This window comes from Canis aureus, chromosome 27 (genome assembly GCF_053574225.1).
Source record: "Canis aureus isolate CA01 chromosome 27, VMU_Caureus_v.1.0, whole genome shotgun sequence".
In the NCBI taxonomy this organism is placed as follows: Eukaryota; Metazoa; Chordata; class Mammalia; order Carnivora; family Canidae; genus Canis; species Canis aureus.
Genome location: NC_135637.1, coordinates 12,646,809 through 12,662,848, shown reverse-complemented (window position 1 = coordinate 12,662,848; position 16,040 = coordinate 12,646,809). Strand labels below are relative to the sequence as shown.

Below are 16,040 nucleotides of genomic sequence, written 5' to 3'. Positions count from 1 at the left end.
CATGATATTTTCTCTCTTCTCCTCCCTGCCTTTGTGTGCACACACTTGTGTGTATACTGTCTCTCAAAAGAAAAGAAAAGGGAAAACGGGGCAGCCCGGGTGGCTCAGCGGTTTAGCGCCGCCTTCAGTCCAGGGCATGATCCTGGAGACCTGGGATCGAGTCCCACATCGGATTCCCTGCATGGAGCCTGCTTCTCCCTCTGCCTGTATCTCTGTCTCTCTGTGTCTCTCATGAATAAATAAATAAAATCTTTGTGGGGGACAAAAGGGAAAAGAAAAAGAAAAAAATCTTGCCCCTTCCCATGCATATACACTCTTTGCACCTTAGGCATACTAATCTGCTTTCTTTCTCTATAGATTTACCTTTTCTGGCTATTTTATAAGTGAAATCATGCTGTATGTAGTCTTTGCAACTTGCTTCTTTCACATAGTATAATGTTTTCAAGATTCATCCATATTGGAGCATTTATTAGTATTTCTTTCATTTTTGTGGATGCATAATACTCCATTATATGGGCATACCACATTTATCCATTTATTAGTTGATGCCTCGTTGAGTTGTTCCCCCTTTATGATTGTTAATGAAACATGCTGTGAACATTTGTGTACGAGTTGTGTGGACTTGCATTTTCATTTCTCTTGGAGTGAAATTACTATATCGAAATTGCCACACTGTTTTTCAAGTAGCTATATCATTTTATATTTCTACCAGTAGTGTACAGGGGTCCCAATTTCTCCACATTCTTGTCAGTACTTACTATTGTCTTTTTGGTTATATCTGTCTCACTGTTTAATAAATTAGTATCTCATTATGGTTTTGATTTGTATTTCCCTAAAAACTGATGGTGTTGAGCATCTCTCTGTCTGCTTATCAACTATTTGCATGTCTTCAGAGAAATGTCTATTCAAATATGTGACCTAATTTATTTATGTAGTTTAAAGAGTGTACATAGCATGCATGCATGCAAGGTGGGGGAGAGGGAAAGAGAGAGGGTTAAAGGGGAAAGGGAGAGGGTTAAAGAGAGAATCTCAACCAGACGCCCCACCAAGCCCAGAACCTCAACATGGGACTCTATCTCACAGCCTGAGATCATAACAGAGTTGGACACCTGACGTAAGGCAGCCAGACACCCTTGACATATTTTTAACTTGATTATTTGTCTTTTAATAATTGAATTGTAGGAGTTCTTTATGTATTCCGTATATAAATCCTTCATCAGATATAGGATTTACAAATACTTTCTTCCATTTGCAAAGGTATCTTTTTACTTGCTTCACAGTGTCCTTTGCAGCACAGAGTTTTTAATATTGATGGAAGTTCAATTTATTTTTGTTTTTATTGTTTTTAATATTTTTCCCACTTGTGTAGTAAAGAAATTCATATGGCTTTCCTTTCAGAATGTGTATAGTTCCTTTTTCTTTAACATTATTTAATCTCTGATCCATTTGGAAATTATCTTGCACACATTGTGTGATGAATCTAGTTAATCTTACTCCAAATGGCATCCAGAAATTTTAAAATTAGTTATTTTCTATAATTTGCGTACAGTAAAATGTATTCCTTTTAAGTGTATGTTTTGGTAAGTTTTAACAAGTGTATTTACTCTTGTTATTGCCTCATTAACCAAGATGTAGATTGTGCTTTGTGCCTCTTCTTTGTCAAACTCTAGTCACCTACCCCTGGCTTCAGGTAACCATTGATCTGCTTTTTCTTATTATACATTAGATTTGACATTTGACTTTTCTAGAATTTTTTATAAAGGAATCATATAGTATATGTTTTTTTTGTGTGTGTCTGGTTTAAAGCAGCATAATAATTTGAGAATATTTAATGGTGTCACCTGTATCAGTTTCTTTTTTATTGCTCAGTAGCATTCCATCTTTATGATTAAACTATAATTAAGTTTACGTGTTACAGGTTTGATGAGTATTTTGGTTATTTCCAGTTTTTGACTATTAATGAATATATATGCTATAAGAGCATTTGTGTACACGTGTTTGTTTCATTTCTCTTGGGTAAACACCTAGAGTGGGAGTTTTTGAGTTGTATGGTAAGTGCAGTTTTAAATTAATAAGAAACTGACAAATTGTTTTCCAAAGTGATCGTATCAGTTTACATTCCAACTGATCAACTACGTTTGAGAGTTATAAATACTCTGCATCCTTGTCAACACTTAGTATTACTTGTCTTTTTAATTTTGGCCAGTCTGTTGGGTGTGTTGTTATGCCTTATATGTACATTACCCTGATGATTATTGATCATGGGCATTTATTCATGCATTAATTAGCCATCAGTTTTCTTTTGTAAAGTGTTTATTCAAATCTTTTCCCTTTGTTTACATTAGGTGTCTTTTTCTACTATTAATTATAACAGTTATTTTAATCTATTTTGGATATGTCTTTTTATCTGAAGTAGGTATTATGAATATTTTTCTCCCAGTCTTTGGCTTGCTCTTAATCAGGTTTTTATTTGAAGAGCTGGTGGTGGTAAATTTGATGAAGTCCTATTTAATCAGATTCTTCTCTTGTCACTCATTTCTTTGCCTGCTTTAGATTGTGAATATTTTTTTTTTAGATTGTGAATATTTTTATATTTACTTCTTGAAATTTAGTATAAGGTTTATCTTTTATGATCTGAAATTAATTTTTGTGTAGGGCATGAGGTTAATGTTGAGGTTCATTTTTTCCCATATATGTATGCACACACACATACAGTTTTCTCAGGACCAGCCTCTGTTTTATCTATTAAATTATCTTGGCATCTTAACAGAATTCAGTTGACCATACATATGTGGTCTGTTCCTGCCTGAACTGTTTTGTTGTATTGATCTGTGTCTGTATCCTCATGCTAGTACTTTATTGAACGCTGTTATTTATAATAAATTTTATTTTACTGATTTTTTTTAAGATCTTATTTATTCAAGAGAGACACAGAGAGAGAGAGAGAGAGAGAGAGAGAGAGAGAGAGAGGCAGAGACACAGGCAGAGGGAGAAGTAGGCTCCATGTAGGGAGCCCGACGTGGGACTTGATCCCGGGTCTCCAGGAGGACACCCTGGGCTGAAGGCAGCGCTAAACCGCCAAGCCACCAGGGCTGCCCTATTTTACTTATTTTTGAAGATTTTATTTTTTTAAGTAATCTCTACACCCAACATGGGACTCAAACTCACAACCCCAAGATCAAGAGTTGCATGCTGCTCCAGCTGAGCCAGCCAGGTGCCCTTACATTATCAAATAAATTTTAGAATCAGCTTGGGATTATATATTGTATCTGAAGATCAGTTTGGGGGGGAATTGTAACCCCTTGAATAATATTGAATTTTTCAATTCAGAAACATAGTATATCTTAAATCTTCAGTTTCACCAGTGTTTCCTAGTTTTTTCATTGTATAAGTTTTGCATATATTTTCTTAAATTTATCAGTATTCATATTTTTATGCTGTTCTTTCAGTATTTTAAAATGGTTTAACACTGTTTACCAAGTGTACAGATACACTTGATTTTTTAAAAACTGACTTGTGTCTTACCACTTTCCTAAACATACTGTTTCTAGTAGCTTCTTTTAGACTAAGAGTTTTCTGTGTACATCATCATAATCCAATCACTATATCTTTTTCTTCATTGCGCTGGCGAAGTCTTCTAAGTGATGTGACCCTTACATTGCTCCTGTTCTTAGGGTGAAGCATTATCTTAGAGTGTTAGGTACAGGCATACTTCCTTGTATTATACTCTGCAGATACTGCCCCCCCCCCTTTTTTTTTTACAAAGCACAAGTTTGTGGCAGTCCAGTTTCAAGCAAGTCTTTTGGCACCAGTTTTCCAACAGCATTTGCTCAGCATTTGTCTCTGTCACATTTAATTATTTCAAACTTTTATGTTACTATATATGTGTGTGTGTGTATACACACACACATAGGTATATATGAAATCAGTGATTACAACTCACTGAAAGCTCAGATGATGGCTAGCCATCATCCAAAATCCACTTTTTATTTGATTGATGTATCTCTCTTAATGATGTCTCTCTTAAAGTTTTCCCTTTAGTTTTTTTTTTTCCCCCTCTTTACATTTTACTTAAATCCAGCTTCTTTGTCCTGTGTTCTTTCCTACAATTTGAATTTCAGGGATTGCATCTCTGTGGTGTTGTTTAAAGTGACCCTCTGTTCTCTTTAATCCTTATAAACTGATAATAGGTATCTAGAGAGGCTTCATAAGATCAAGTTGTAGTTTTTTTAAACTTAATCTAATATGTTTTAGTGAAGTGTGTACTATCATTAGGAGTCACATAATATCATCTCTCTTTTTTATGATGGTAGGATAGCTTTATCCAGGATAATATTTCCTACTAGCTCTTCTCTGTTTTAGCAGCCACTGACCATCATTGTCTAGACCTAGATCCATCATTTCATTAAGGGTTACAAAATGGTGACATTCTCCTTCTGTCATCCTTTCTTCAATTATTAGGTGGGATATTTCTATAAAGAAAAACTTTACCTTGTCAAACTGGTTACTGTGAGGTATAGTTTGTGCAATTAAGATGCCATGATTTCAAGAAAGTTCTCAAAATAATGAGTTGATTTCCTACTAACCTCTAAAGGTTGACAGATGACAGGTTTTGTTGTTCTGTCAGTATGAACTCATGGTTTTTAACATTCAGTTTGCCGATTGGCATTTTTATTGGGATCACATTAAATTTATAAATTAAGGAAAAATTGCTATCTTCTTATTTGTCATCCTATGGGAGAATAATTAGGCTTTTCTGCTTCTTTAAAGCTATTACTGTATCCTTAGTGATTTTTTAAAAGTTTGTCTTAAAAGATTTTGTGTTTTTTCGGTTTTAAAAGATATTTTCTTTTCATGTTGTTACTGTAAACCAGGGTGTTTTCCACAGCATCATCTGAGTAGTAGCTTATGAAGTAAGTTTATGAAGCCTGTCTTTATGTTAATTTTGTATCCTGCTATATTATCAGTCAAGTAATAGGACTTCCTTCTCAAATGAAGTCATGGATTATATAAGGCCTATCTTTCCTGCATGATGCTAAGGCCTTTACACATAACCACTTTGTCTTCTTGGTACAAATGCAATGTTTTTTGCAACCTGTGAGAAAAATTGTGTTGTGTTTAAGAATATGCCAAAGTTAAGAACTTAATTAACATAAAGCAGAATTTCTTAGCCTTGGCACTGTTGACATTTTAGGACAGATATTTTTGGTTTATTTGTACCTAGACTTAACCCATTAGATACTAGCAGTACTTTCCCTTTTCTCAGTTGTGACAACCAAAATGTCTCCAGATATTGCCAAGTGTCTCATGAAAGACAAAATTGCTCTCAGTTGAAAACAACTGGACATAAGGAAATGGCTTAAACTATGGTCCATCTAAATTATAGTTTAATATTAAGGTAGATTCCATTTAAGGAAAAAAAAAAACACCATAAAACCCAAGTATATGTCTGTATAAATACATATGCATGTGTGCCAATATCTAGGAAATAATCTAGAATGCCACACACAGTGGTTGCTCTTAGTGAAAAAAATTGTATACAAATGGTGAGAGGAAGGGTTTTGTTTTGTATTGTTGAAATTTTTTTATGTTTTAAAATTGTATTCAAGCATATTCTGTGTGTATAACTAGGATTTTAATTTTAAAAATGATTGTACACTTGACTGGCTTTTTTAATTTTTTAAATATATGAGGGTTATAATCAAGTATCAGATAGTGAAAAGGTTAAGCTCAGTTAGTGAACTTAATTAGACAAAATTTCATTTGTTAAAAATGTTATAGGAGTTGGGGTGGCGTTTCTTTTATTTATTTATTTATTTATTTATTTATTTATTTATTTATTTATTTATTTATTTAGGGGGTGGCTTTTCTTTACTAAAAGGAATTGCTTTTTCAATATGTGGACTCAAGATCAAATTCAGAAAAACATTACTGTATACATGTTTCTTCCATTTTCAAGTTTGCTCTTCTAAATAGATAAAACACTGTATAAGCTACTAGCTTTCCTAAATTTCAGCAATAGTCATTAAATTTTTAGCAAGAATATTCAAATATTTAAAAATAAATTCTGTCTCTAAACTAATAATTACTTGTAAATCAGTTCTGATGACTTCATGAACATGCCAAGTTAATACATTCTTTGTGCCTCCTACCTTGTTGAAAGCAGTGATTTATGATTCCTTCCCTCAAGTGGCTCTTAACATCACACCACATATCCATGACAGACAACATCAGTGCTAGAATAGACATGTGAGGAGAAGGGTACACAGAGCATGCAGCTATAACTCTTTTGGGGGAACTAGGAAAGATATTACAGAAGAGATGACAGCTGAACTGAATTTTTTTTTAAAGTAATCTATATACCCAATGTGTGGGGCTCAAATTCATACCCCAAGAATGAGAATTGTATCCTCTACTGACCTGGCTAGCCAGATGCCCAAGTTGAGCTGAATTCTTAATTAGAATTTTAACACAGGAAGTACCATGAGACAGAAATCTCTGTGGAATAATAAAAGACATGTAGGGACCCCTGGGTGGTTCACTTGCTTGGGCATCTGCCTTTGGCTAAGGTCATGATCTCAGGTCCTGAGATCAAGCCTAGGGTGGGGCTCCCTGCTTAGCAAGGAGTCTGCTTTTCCCTCTCCTCCTGCGCCTTCCCCTGCTCACTCACTCTGTCTCAAATAAATAAAATCTTTTAAAAATTAATAAAAGACATAGAGTAAATTTTTAAAAGAACTATTAAGAAACGTGATACATGATAGCACATGATGCTATTTTTTTGAGAAAGAGCAAGAAATTGTGTAAGAATTCAGGGCTGGGAAATTAAGATAGAGTTAAGCTTAGTGTTGAGTCTGTTTTGACTTTTTTTCTTGTACTGTTGTTTTTCTTTGAATAACTCTAATACCCTTCTGTAGCAAGTGACATAATTAGGTTAACTCTAATACCCTTCTGTAGCAAGTGACATAATTAGGTGTATGAAACAGATGATCTGGACAGTAATATGAAGGAAACTTTTCATAGTGCTGTAAGAGTCTATTTACAGGGATTTTATCAAATCTGGGGATCATTAGAGAGAGTCTCTTTGAGGAAGTTGCTTTTAGACTGACACCTGAAGGATGAGTCAGAGTTGTCCAAGCCGAGAGTTGAGAGTCAGTATTTGAGGCTGAGGAATAATAGCATATATGCTAGGAAAATAGTCCAGAGTGGTTGAAGGTGGTGGTGGGAGTGGTATAACATGGTATTGAAGGGGCCGGCAGGAGGGTCACATCACGTAGAGTTTTGTGGACCATGTTCATGTGTTTGACTCTGAAGAGATGGTATTTTCTAATATTAAGTCCTCTTTTCTGCAGTACCAAATATGCCCCAACAGCGGCAAGAGCAGCATCATCAGAGCGCCATGATGCACCCTGCCTCAGCAGCAGGCCCGCCGATTGTGGCCACCCCACCAGCTTATTCCACACAGTACGTTGCCTATAGTCCTCAGCAGTTTCCAAATCAGCCTCTTGTTCAGCATGTGCCACATTATCAGTCTCAGGTAAGGCCGATATGACCTAATTCTTTTATTTTTGTTCCATTTAAATATAACTTTTAATTTTAACTTTAAATATGGTAAAAGACTTTTCCTCTATATTTTGTGTTCTGTGTTGTGGTGAGGTAGATAGCAAAGGATTTGAGGGCCTTTTTAGTATAAGAAGATTGCTGATCAGTGTAAGTATTTAAAGGAAATAGCCAAAAACAGTTTTAGGATTTTCAGAGTTGTTTCTGTAAACCTGGGAAGCATGGAGTTAAGACATCTGACTAAAGATTTGTTTGACTCTATTCTATATTTTAATGTATTTTCTTTATTTTTTGTTTGAACACAGCATCCTCATGTCTATAGTCCTGTAATACAGGGTAATGCTAGAATGATGGCACCGCCAGCACATGCCCAGCCTGGTTTAGTGTCTTCTTCAGCAACTCAGTACGGGGCTCATGAGCAGACACATGCGATGTATGGTAGGAAGCATTTTGTTTGTCTCTTTCAGTGTGTGTGACTAGTAATTTATTTTAAAGCTCTAAAAAGAAACCTTAAGAATAACTTAGTCTTTTATACCATTGAGGTTCAAGAATCTAAAGAAAAGATGAACCCATTTCTCTAAGTTGGCAAATCATTTTGACTTCTGTTCCTGAAATTTTTGTCTTCAAATGTCTCCCCTTTAACTGATATGGAATGATTTGTGTAACAGTGTAATTTGTGGAGAAAGGCATCTTCCTCTTCTTCCTCACCAGTATTACAACCTTTTGGTAGGACCTGCCTATAAGGCATGCAAGAAAGTTTTGCCTTAGTGAAAGCACTCTCTAGCAAGAAAACATTCTGCTTCACTCCTTCCTCTGGCAATCATTGGCATTTATTTTTATTGCTGTTTGTTAAAATGAATGCTACTTTGTTTCTGCTTCATGCTGTATTTTAAGTGGTAGAAATTGCTTTAGACGGGAGTCACACTAATATAATCATAATAAACAGTGGTAAAATGAAAATGAGAACTATCCTATATAAAATAATTAAATAATACATAAAATAAAAATAGGCAAAAATCTCCATCTTAGTTTTGTGGCTGGAGAACTTTGTGCAGGTCAACTTAGCAGCTATCTAAAGTACTAAAATAATCCGGTTTTCAATGTTGAGAATTTAAAATAAGATTTCCACTTTTATCTTACAGTATGGAATCAGTGAGTTGACCTATATTATATTTTTCAAAAAACAGCTTTAATTAGTGCTAGTTTTGCTAAAATGTAAGTTTTGTTTTGAACTTTCTGAGCATTCCTGTACTGTCATTTAGGTTTTCCCATTGAGATTTCAATTTTTTTTGGAGTGGGAGAAGAGAAATTTAATAAGATTATTCATACAAATGAAAAGTATGCCACTATGACAAAGAAATTATAATTACATGTAATAACGTGGACATTGCATTTTTAAAAATATTTTAAAACTTTTTTAATGACTGCAATTTATGACATTTTGTAGGTTCACAGGAATAGGATCTAGGCAGCAGCAGTAAACCTTGTCACCCATAACCCACTGTTTGTGCTTTCTTCCTGGAGGCATGCTCCTACTGCACACGTTTGCAATGATAGGAATGTTAGAAAATTAAAGGCATTGCTTTTATAAAACTAAATCTTTATTTTCCACATTATCACTTAAAACTTTCTATTGTGAATTATGCCCTTTAAATTAAAATAATGTAATTGCCATATTTGGGGAAATTTTCTTATAAGAAACCCATTCATATTCATAATGTAATTGAAATATAATACCAACGGACTGATTTGGCTTATGAGTTTGGTTATGGTTACCTGTCACTGGCTTGTCTTAACCAGGACTAAGATTTTATTTATTTATTCATGAGAGACACAGAGAGAGAGGCAGAGACACAGGCAGAGGGAGAAGCAGGCTCCATGCAGGGAGCCTTATGTGGGACTCTGTCCTGGGACTCCAGGATCACGCCCTGGGCTGAAGGCAGGCGCTAAACCTCTGAGCCACCCAGGGATCCCCAGATCTAAAACTTTTTCGGCTAAAATTTCCATTAACTTTTTGGAAAATAGTTATTTGTGTGCCCATGCTTATGAGACATTGTAGTAATATAATACTGTGATGTTGAGAAGAATCTTTCTCCTCAGTGTGTTCATTTACTTCCAGCATCTGGTTTTGTCTTTTGGTTGGATGTCCATTGGTTTGAAATAGCCTGTATAGTAAATACTGTATTTGAGTCATTAATGGTTTTATAACTCCTCTCCCAAAAACATTTCCATTTGAAAAGTAGTTGGCCTTGGACCCTGAAGTCCGTTCAAATGTGGGTAAATCAGAAGTATTGCAAACGAAACATTAGATCTAATATCCAGTGAAATCGGGAATGACCTAATCATTAAGACTAGTTCTTTAATGCCAGTAGAAAGTTGCTAAGCCAATCTGAACTACTCTCCTGCAATTTACATAGATTGTATTTAATTGACCTCAGTTGATGAGGGCAGGCTGGGGTGAGGCTATGGACTTGATATGATTGTTGCTGGTTACTCAAGGTTTTCGTTTGGAATATTCATACTCTAAAAAGAACACTAGGAAATGAAGTATTTTATTCTTTCCCATCATAAGTTATAATTTAGTAAAGCAAGTTCATTAATTCTTCAGTAATTTATTTCAGTTATTTTAGGTCTTCCAAGTCGTAATTATGCCAGATACACAGACATTTTTAAAAGTACATTATTATTTTAAGCTAAGACAAATCTGTTGCATAGAAATGCTAATTTTACACTCATTTCCCTTGAACAGTTTATATTTCATAAAGGAACCAAGTATTTTGAGTATGAATTATGTCTATTTTTAAGCTTCATTCTATCTAAATATTTTCAACTTTTTTTTCAACTTTTTATGCAAACAAAAGAATATGCACCTAGATGTTGGCGACAGTTACATGTGACCTTTTTGTCATTTATTCATTTTTATGGCCATAGCAAAAGTCTTTTAAAGAATAGAAAGGGCACTAATGAATACAAAATGGAAGACTGTAAGTGGTGTATTTAATATAAATATGCTGACGGATTACCAAATGGCTAAATTATTAGGGAATATTAGACATTCTAAGTAGTTGTTGACCTTATTCTCTTTCTAGCTATCTTAGAAAGGACTTTTGATCACAAACTTCATCTCTTTGACCTTAATCTAACTTAAATCGTTGCTTATACTCCTTTCCTCCTAAGAAGTTACGGTTTCTTGGTCTTCTAATTCACCTAATTTTGTTTTATGGCAGTGGTGTATTTTCCCTTTCAGAAATAGTAGTAATGAAACTTTGTCTACTAACTAAAACCATCAAGAAGAGTTAGGTCCAGAATCCTTTTTGAGTTTGTTTTTGGTAGTTTAATGCAGATAAATTAGAAAATACAGTAGGCAAAAAGATTTAAAATGCACCTATCCCTCCTCCTAACAACTACCTGTTAACATTTTGGTGCATATCCTTCCATATATACTTAACACACACACACAGACACACACACACCTGTTTATGTAGACATTTTAATAAGAAATGATATTATACCCAGGTTAATATTACCACTATTATGTTTCTAAAAATAATGATTTACAAAATTGTTTGAGTCTTTTGAATTAAACTTGGTAAATATTCTCTTATTTTGTTGCATTATTTATATTCAGTGGAATTTATATTTAGTGGAATGCCATGTTGGTCTTTTGATTAGATAATGATTTTATTCCTTTCATTTAAGCAAGTCAGCATGTGGAACTTGACCCATCAATACAGAAGAAAAATGTCTTTTGGTTCAGCCCTATTTTGTTTAATTTTGTAGCAATGTTTAAAGTGCTTGTCATCTCTTGTAAAATAAAAAAAATGATTTATGCATGAATACAAAAAGAAATTACTAAATATGTCAACCTTTCCAGAAAATTAGGAAAATGCACACCTCAAAAGGCTAATTTACCTTTCTATTTCCCAAATTCAGCATGTCCCAAATTACCATACAACAAGGAGACAAGCCCTTCTTTCTACTTTGCCAGTGAGTTGGGTTTTTTATACTAATTTTAATTGAACAGTAAAACACTTTTTAAAGAATACATGTTAAGGGAGTAGACTTGTTGAGCAATATTTCCTTGTGCCACAAAATCATTGAAAATATGTATATTTGTAAATAATTGAGAGTTTTAAAGAAATATAACCCAGCTTAAGAAAGCTGGAGTTAATTAAAAATTGAGTTGCTTCAGAAATTAATTTTTGCATACCAAGCAAACATGTGACTGTTTTGGAAATGCCTAATATTTTCCTTGTTCAGAGAAACTTCTGCTGAACGGCCTTTTTTTTTTTTTTTAACCAAACCACAAACTTAGTATAAAAAGCTTAAAACATTAGGCTTTTTCAGTATCCTGGTAAGAAGAAAATTATCCTTACAAGGCTTTTTTTAATTGAATAGTGCTGAAAATTTAGAGAAGAAACATTTCTGTCTTCTCAGTCTTTGCATGGACTGAGGTTTAAAATACTCAGGTGGTAGACACCCCAGGACTTTTTGAGCTTCACATGGAAAGCACAACCTAGCTGCTTGATTATGTTTGGCAGCACTGGCCCCTCTCACCACCACTGAAAAGGTAAACAGTGGCTCCTAAATGGAGAATCTAGGCAGGGCTCTTTTGGAAATGAACATGAAAGGTGTGTCGTCTTTATTTTGTTAGGGCAGTTTTTAAAAAAAGGCTAGTCATAGACTTTTTGGTATTTGGATAGGAAAGGTACTAACTTGCAAAAGTCCTTCAGAAATGTATGCCAGCAGTGAGTCACTTTATGTGCAATACTATATTCTAAGGGATATTAAGGAATAAGATTTTAGATACTAAATTTTGGATTATGTTAGACTTAATGTCTGAATCCACTAACTGCCAGTTTTTTAAAAGTTGAGAAAACATTTTGACTTAAAAGTTTTCATTAACTGCGTCATGACTTGGTATCCAAAAATAAGTGTGTACATGTTATTCATTTGGTGCCAGGAATTGTTAACAAATTTAATCCTTTAATAGATGCTCTTTAAAAAGGAGTCTTGCTGTATATCTATACTATTAAAGGGAAGCTTTGTATGTGATGTAGTATGTAAAAGACAGTGTCAGTAATTAATTTTATTATGTACTCAATTTGAGGTCTCAAATGTAGTTATCCTCACCATCTTACTGTCTCTGATAGTAATTTTGGAGTGAGTTTCCTGGTAAGTAGCTAAAAGGTCTTTAATCATCAAACCTAAGTATTAACTGCCTTAGTACAACTTCCTCTAAAAGGGGGTGTTAGTTTTTAAAAAAAGCTAACAGTGGGGCTGCTATTTGTAATTTAATTTGCTGCTTTGTACCACTCCCTCCCCACAAGCCCTTTTGTCATGGTTTGTGTCTCTGTTGCCATTTATTCCACTTTAAGAGTTCGGTTTTCCTTTACTTCCTTTTTTTCTGATTTAACATCAAATTGGGAGATTTTGTTTTCATGTTAGTTTTGCAGTGCTGGTGATCTCTCATGACTTGTGCATCCAAGGTCAAAATGATAAAGCCTAGTTAAAAATTAAACACACAGCCTTGTGGATTGAATTGGCTTCAGTAAGATCATGGCTTAGGAAACAATTTTTATAATGTGGTTAGTGTTATGGGGATTTAAGAAGTTACACATTTAGAGTTTTTAAACATTTGTATCAAGGAACCCAATGAGTAGGAAGCTTATGGACCAGGTAAAACCCAAAAAGCAATACTTTGACCTGAATTCATCCAGGTTTCATGAAGACAACTTAATATTTAAAGATAGAAGTTTAACCAATGAATAGCTAAATCTGAATTTGAAGAAAATTTACTTTATTTTTAACCTTTGGAATCTTTAGCTAAATTAATGAAATAATTATAACATAATAAAAACAGTTAAATGATAGACTCAGCTCAATCCAGCATTTATTGCCTTTCACTCTTCCCTTCTCCCTTTCCCTGATTCTAGTAGATTTTTTCCTCATTTACTCTATCTTGGTTCCTTTCTCTTGGCTCTCTTCCCTTCCAGCCCCCCGCCCCAGCCTTTTAATGTTCCTCCTATCCCACCTTTCTTTGTCTCATTCTTAACTGACTATTCAGGGAACCAAACTGTATTTTTGTTATATAAGTATTGAATTAAAATGTCAATTTCACATTTTTCCCAATTAGCTTTCCAGTTTCCATATTTGAGGGGGGGAAAGAGTTCCTGGTTGAGGTACTTGCTGAGCAAATATATATATATTTTTATAATTTTATTTATTTATTTATGATAGTCACAGAGAGAGAGAGAGGCAGAGACATAGGCAGAGGGAGAAGCAGGCTCCATGCACCGGGAACCCGATGTGGGATTCGATCCCGGGTCTCCAGGATCGCGCCCTGGGCCAAAGGCAGGCGCTAAACCGCTGCGCCACCCAGGGATCCCTGAGCAGATATCTTTTAAGCAAGAAGATAAACAGAGGAAAATATTTCTAATTAAACCTTCTAAAGTTTTTATTTGCAGCTAATGAAGCATATTTACATATGCTTGATTTTTCGTATAATGCATTGTAGTTTGTTGGTGTTTAGGAAAGGATGAAGTTTTTAAAACCAAAGCCTGTGTAAATGAATACAGTTTGGATACTTTGAGGTATTTGTGCTATGAATGCAAGTCAGATACAAATTAGAATACTCTATTTTAAAGCCATCAAGTTGGTAAACTCCTATCACAGAGATGCCTTTTAAAAATGTATGTAAAACATATATTTCATCTTTCAAAAAATTTCATCTTTTTTTTCCAAATTTCAAGATTTTAACCTTTTTTAATCAATGAAGCGCTTCATTATGAGACTTCATGGGCATAATTGTTCTCCTTGTGAGGTGTAATGTCTTTATGTCAGAAAATTAATAATATAGCACTCAGCTAGTTTATTTTTTTATTTATGTTTCCTTAACTTTGCTTAGAAGGTTATTAAAAGTACAAATATTTCTTGAATAAAGTTTAAAAAATAGAAACTCTGGGATTCCGTACTCTGTCTTTATGAAACCTCATAAATTGAACTTGGGATTCAGGACTTACTTTCCACTAGACAGATTTAGTATTGTTACAAATGAAACATTTAAGAAGTTTGGCTGGCTCGGTTGGTAGAGCATGTGACTCTTGATCTCAGGGTCAAAAGTTGGAGCCCTGTGTTGGGGGTGGAGAGGTCTTTTAAAAAAAGGCCGGGGGGCGGGGGGCATGAATGACTCTAGACATCACTTAATCCAGTAGAACTACTCTCTGTGATGATAACTTGTGCTATCTAATCAGCAGCCAATTAGCTACATGTGATTATTTTAGTTATTTAAAAACAAATTTGAAAAATGAGTTTAAGATTTTCATTAAGAGCAGAGTCAGACTCAAAATTTATGTCAAGTCTTTTAGACCAAGTCAAGTGCCTAGACAGTTTGGGGCATCTGAAAGTTAACCTAATAAATATGATGGTGAAGAATGGCCTCTTAGTAAGCAAATGAATTAGAAGAAAGACACTGACTTTATAGACTCAGGGGACCATGGAGTTCAAGAAAAGCAATTATTAGCACATTATTCTTCCCAGCTCCCAGAAGACAGGCATGGGTTCTTCCTAAAAACACCCAGAGAATATCTTGCCGCAATTTTTCTTGTTAATATGTTCCAATGTGTATTAACTCTTACAGTTAGGGAGACCTTTTCAATGTATAAACAAAAGTGTTTTGTTTAATCTAATCTGGGTATTAACAAATATTAATGCCTGCTATGCCATTGGCAGTGGATGCACAGGTGATCCTAGCACTGACTCTTTGCCTCGCCCTTCCCTCTTTTAAAAGATATACGTATGGGGCACCTGGCTAGCTCAGTTGGAAGAGTGTGCAACTCTGGATCTTAGGGTTGTGAGTTTAAGCCTCATGCTGGGCATAAAGCCTACTTTAAAAAGATATGTATACATTTTAAAATACATATACAATTGGAGATAATGAGTTAGGCTGGAATATTGGTAGCCTTTGGCCCTACAGTGTCAAGCATTGCAGAATTGCTTCATGTGCCTAACCCTCCGCATAACATTTCTGTGGGACATGCTGGGTATCACCTATGCTGGTGACTCTTGGTAGTCTTGCCCGTTAGACTGCTGGAGTTAAGAGTTCCTGATCTCAAAGCAGTGCTTGTTTCTTCCTGTCAGTCCCCTGTTTGTCTATATTTGCTCACATGTCCTATAAAGAACATGAGAAACTATTTTGGAATTGTTTCTGAATATAGGCTTCACTTTTCTGGGATTTTGGGATGAATTTTAGAGAAGGCTGGAAGTCATATGTTGCTAGGGATGTGTTTTGAGAACACTGCTCAGCTCTTTGCCACATCATGGTTAGATTTGTATCTTTGTGCTGTCAGTAGTCACTGGAAGCAATGAACTCATCTTACTGTGATTTTGATTCTCAAATTGCTGTTTTGGGAATACATGAATAAATGAATTTACACCTGATCTCCCGTTTGGTATCAAGGTATGGTCCTTGCTAAGATTTATTA

General features: G+C 34.7%; 1 protein-coding gene across 8 annotated transcripts in view; it reads left to right on the top strand.

Moving 5' to 3' along the window:
• Positions 1-16,040, top strand: part of ATXN2 (ataxin 2) — a 116,312-nt gene that overhangs the window by 94,527 nt on the left and 5,745 nt on the right. For 6 of the 8 annotated variants that reach the window (XM_077875652.1, XM_077875644.1, XM_077875645.1 and 3 more), the window contains 3 exons: positions 7,350-7,534; positions 7,863-7,995; positions 11,491-11,544. In XM_077875652.1, the coding sequence (XP_077731778.1) occupies positions 7,350-7,534; positions 7,863-7,995; positions 11,491-11,544 (372 nt within the window). The remainder of the gene's footprint in view (positions 1-7,349; positions 7,535-7,862; positions 7,996-11,490; positions 11,545-16,040) is intronic. The other 2 variants (XM_077875647.1, XM_077875648.1) reach the window with 1 other exon arrangement.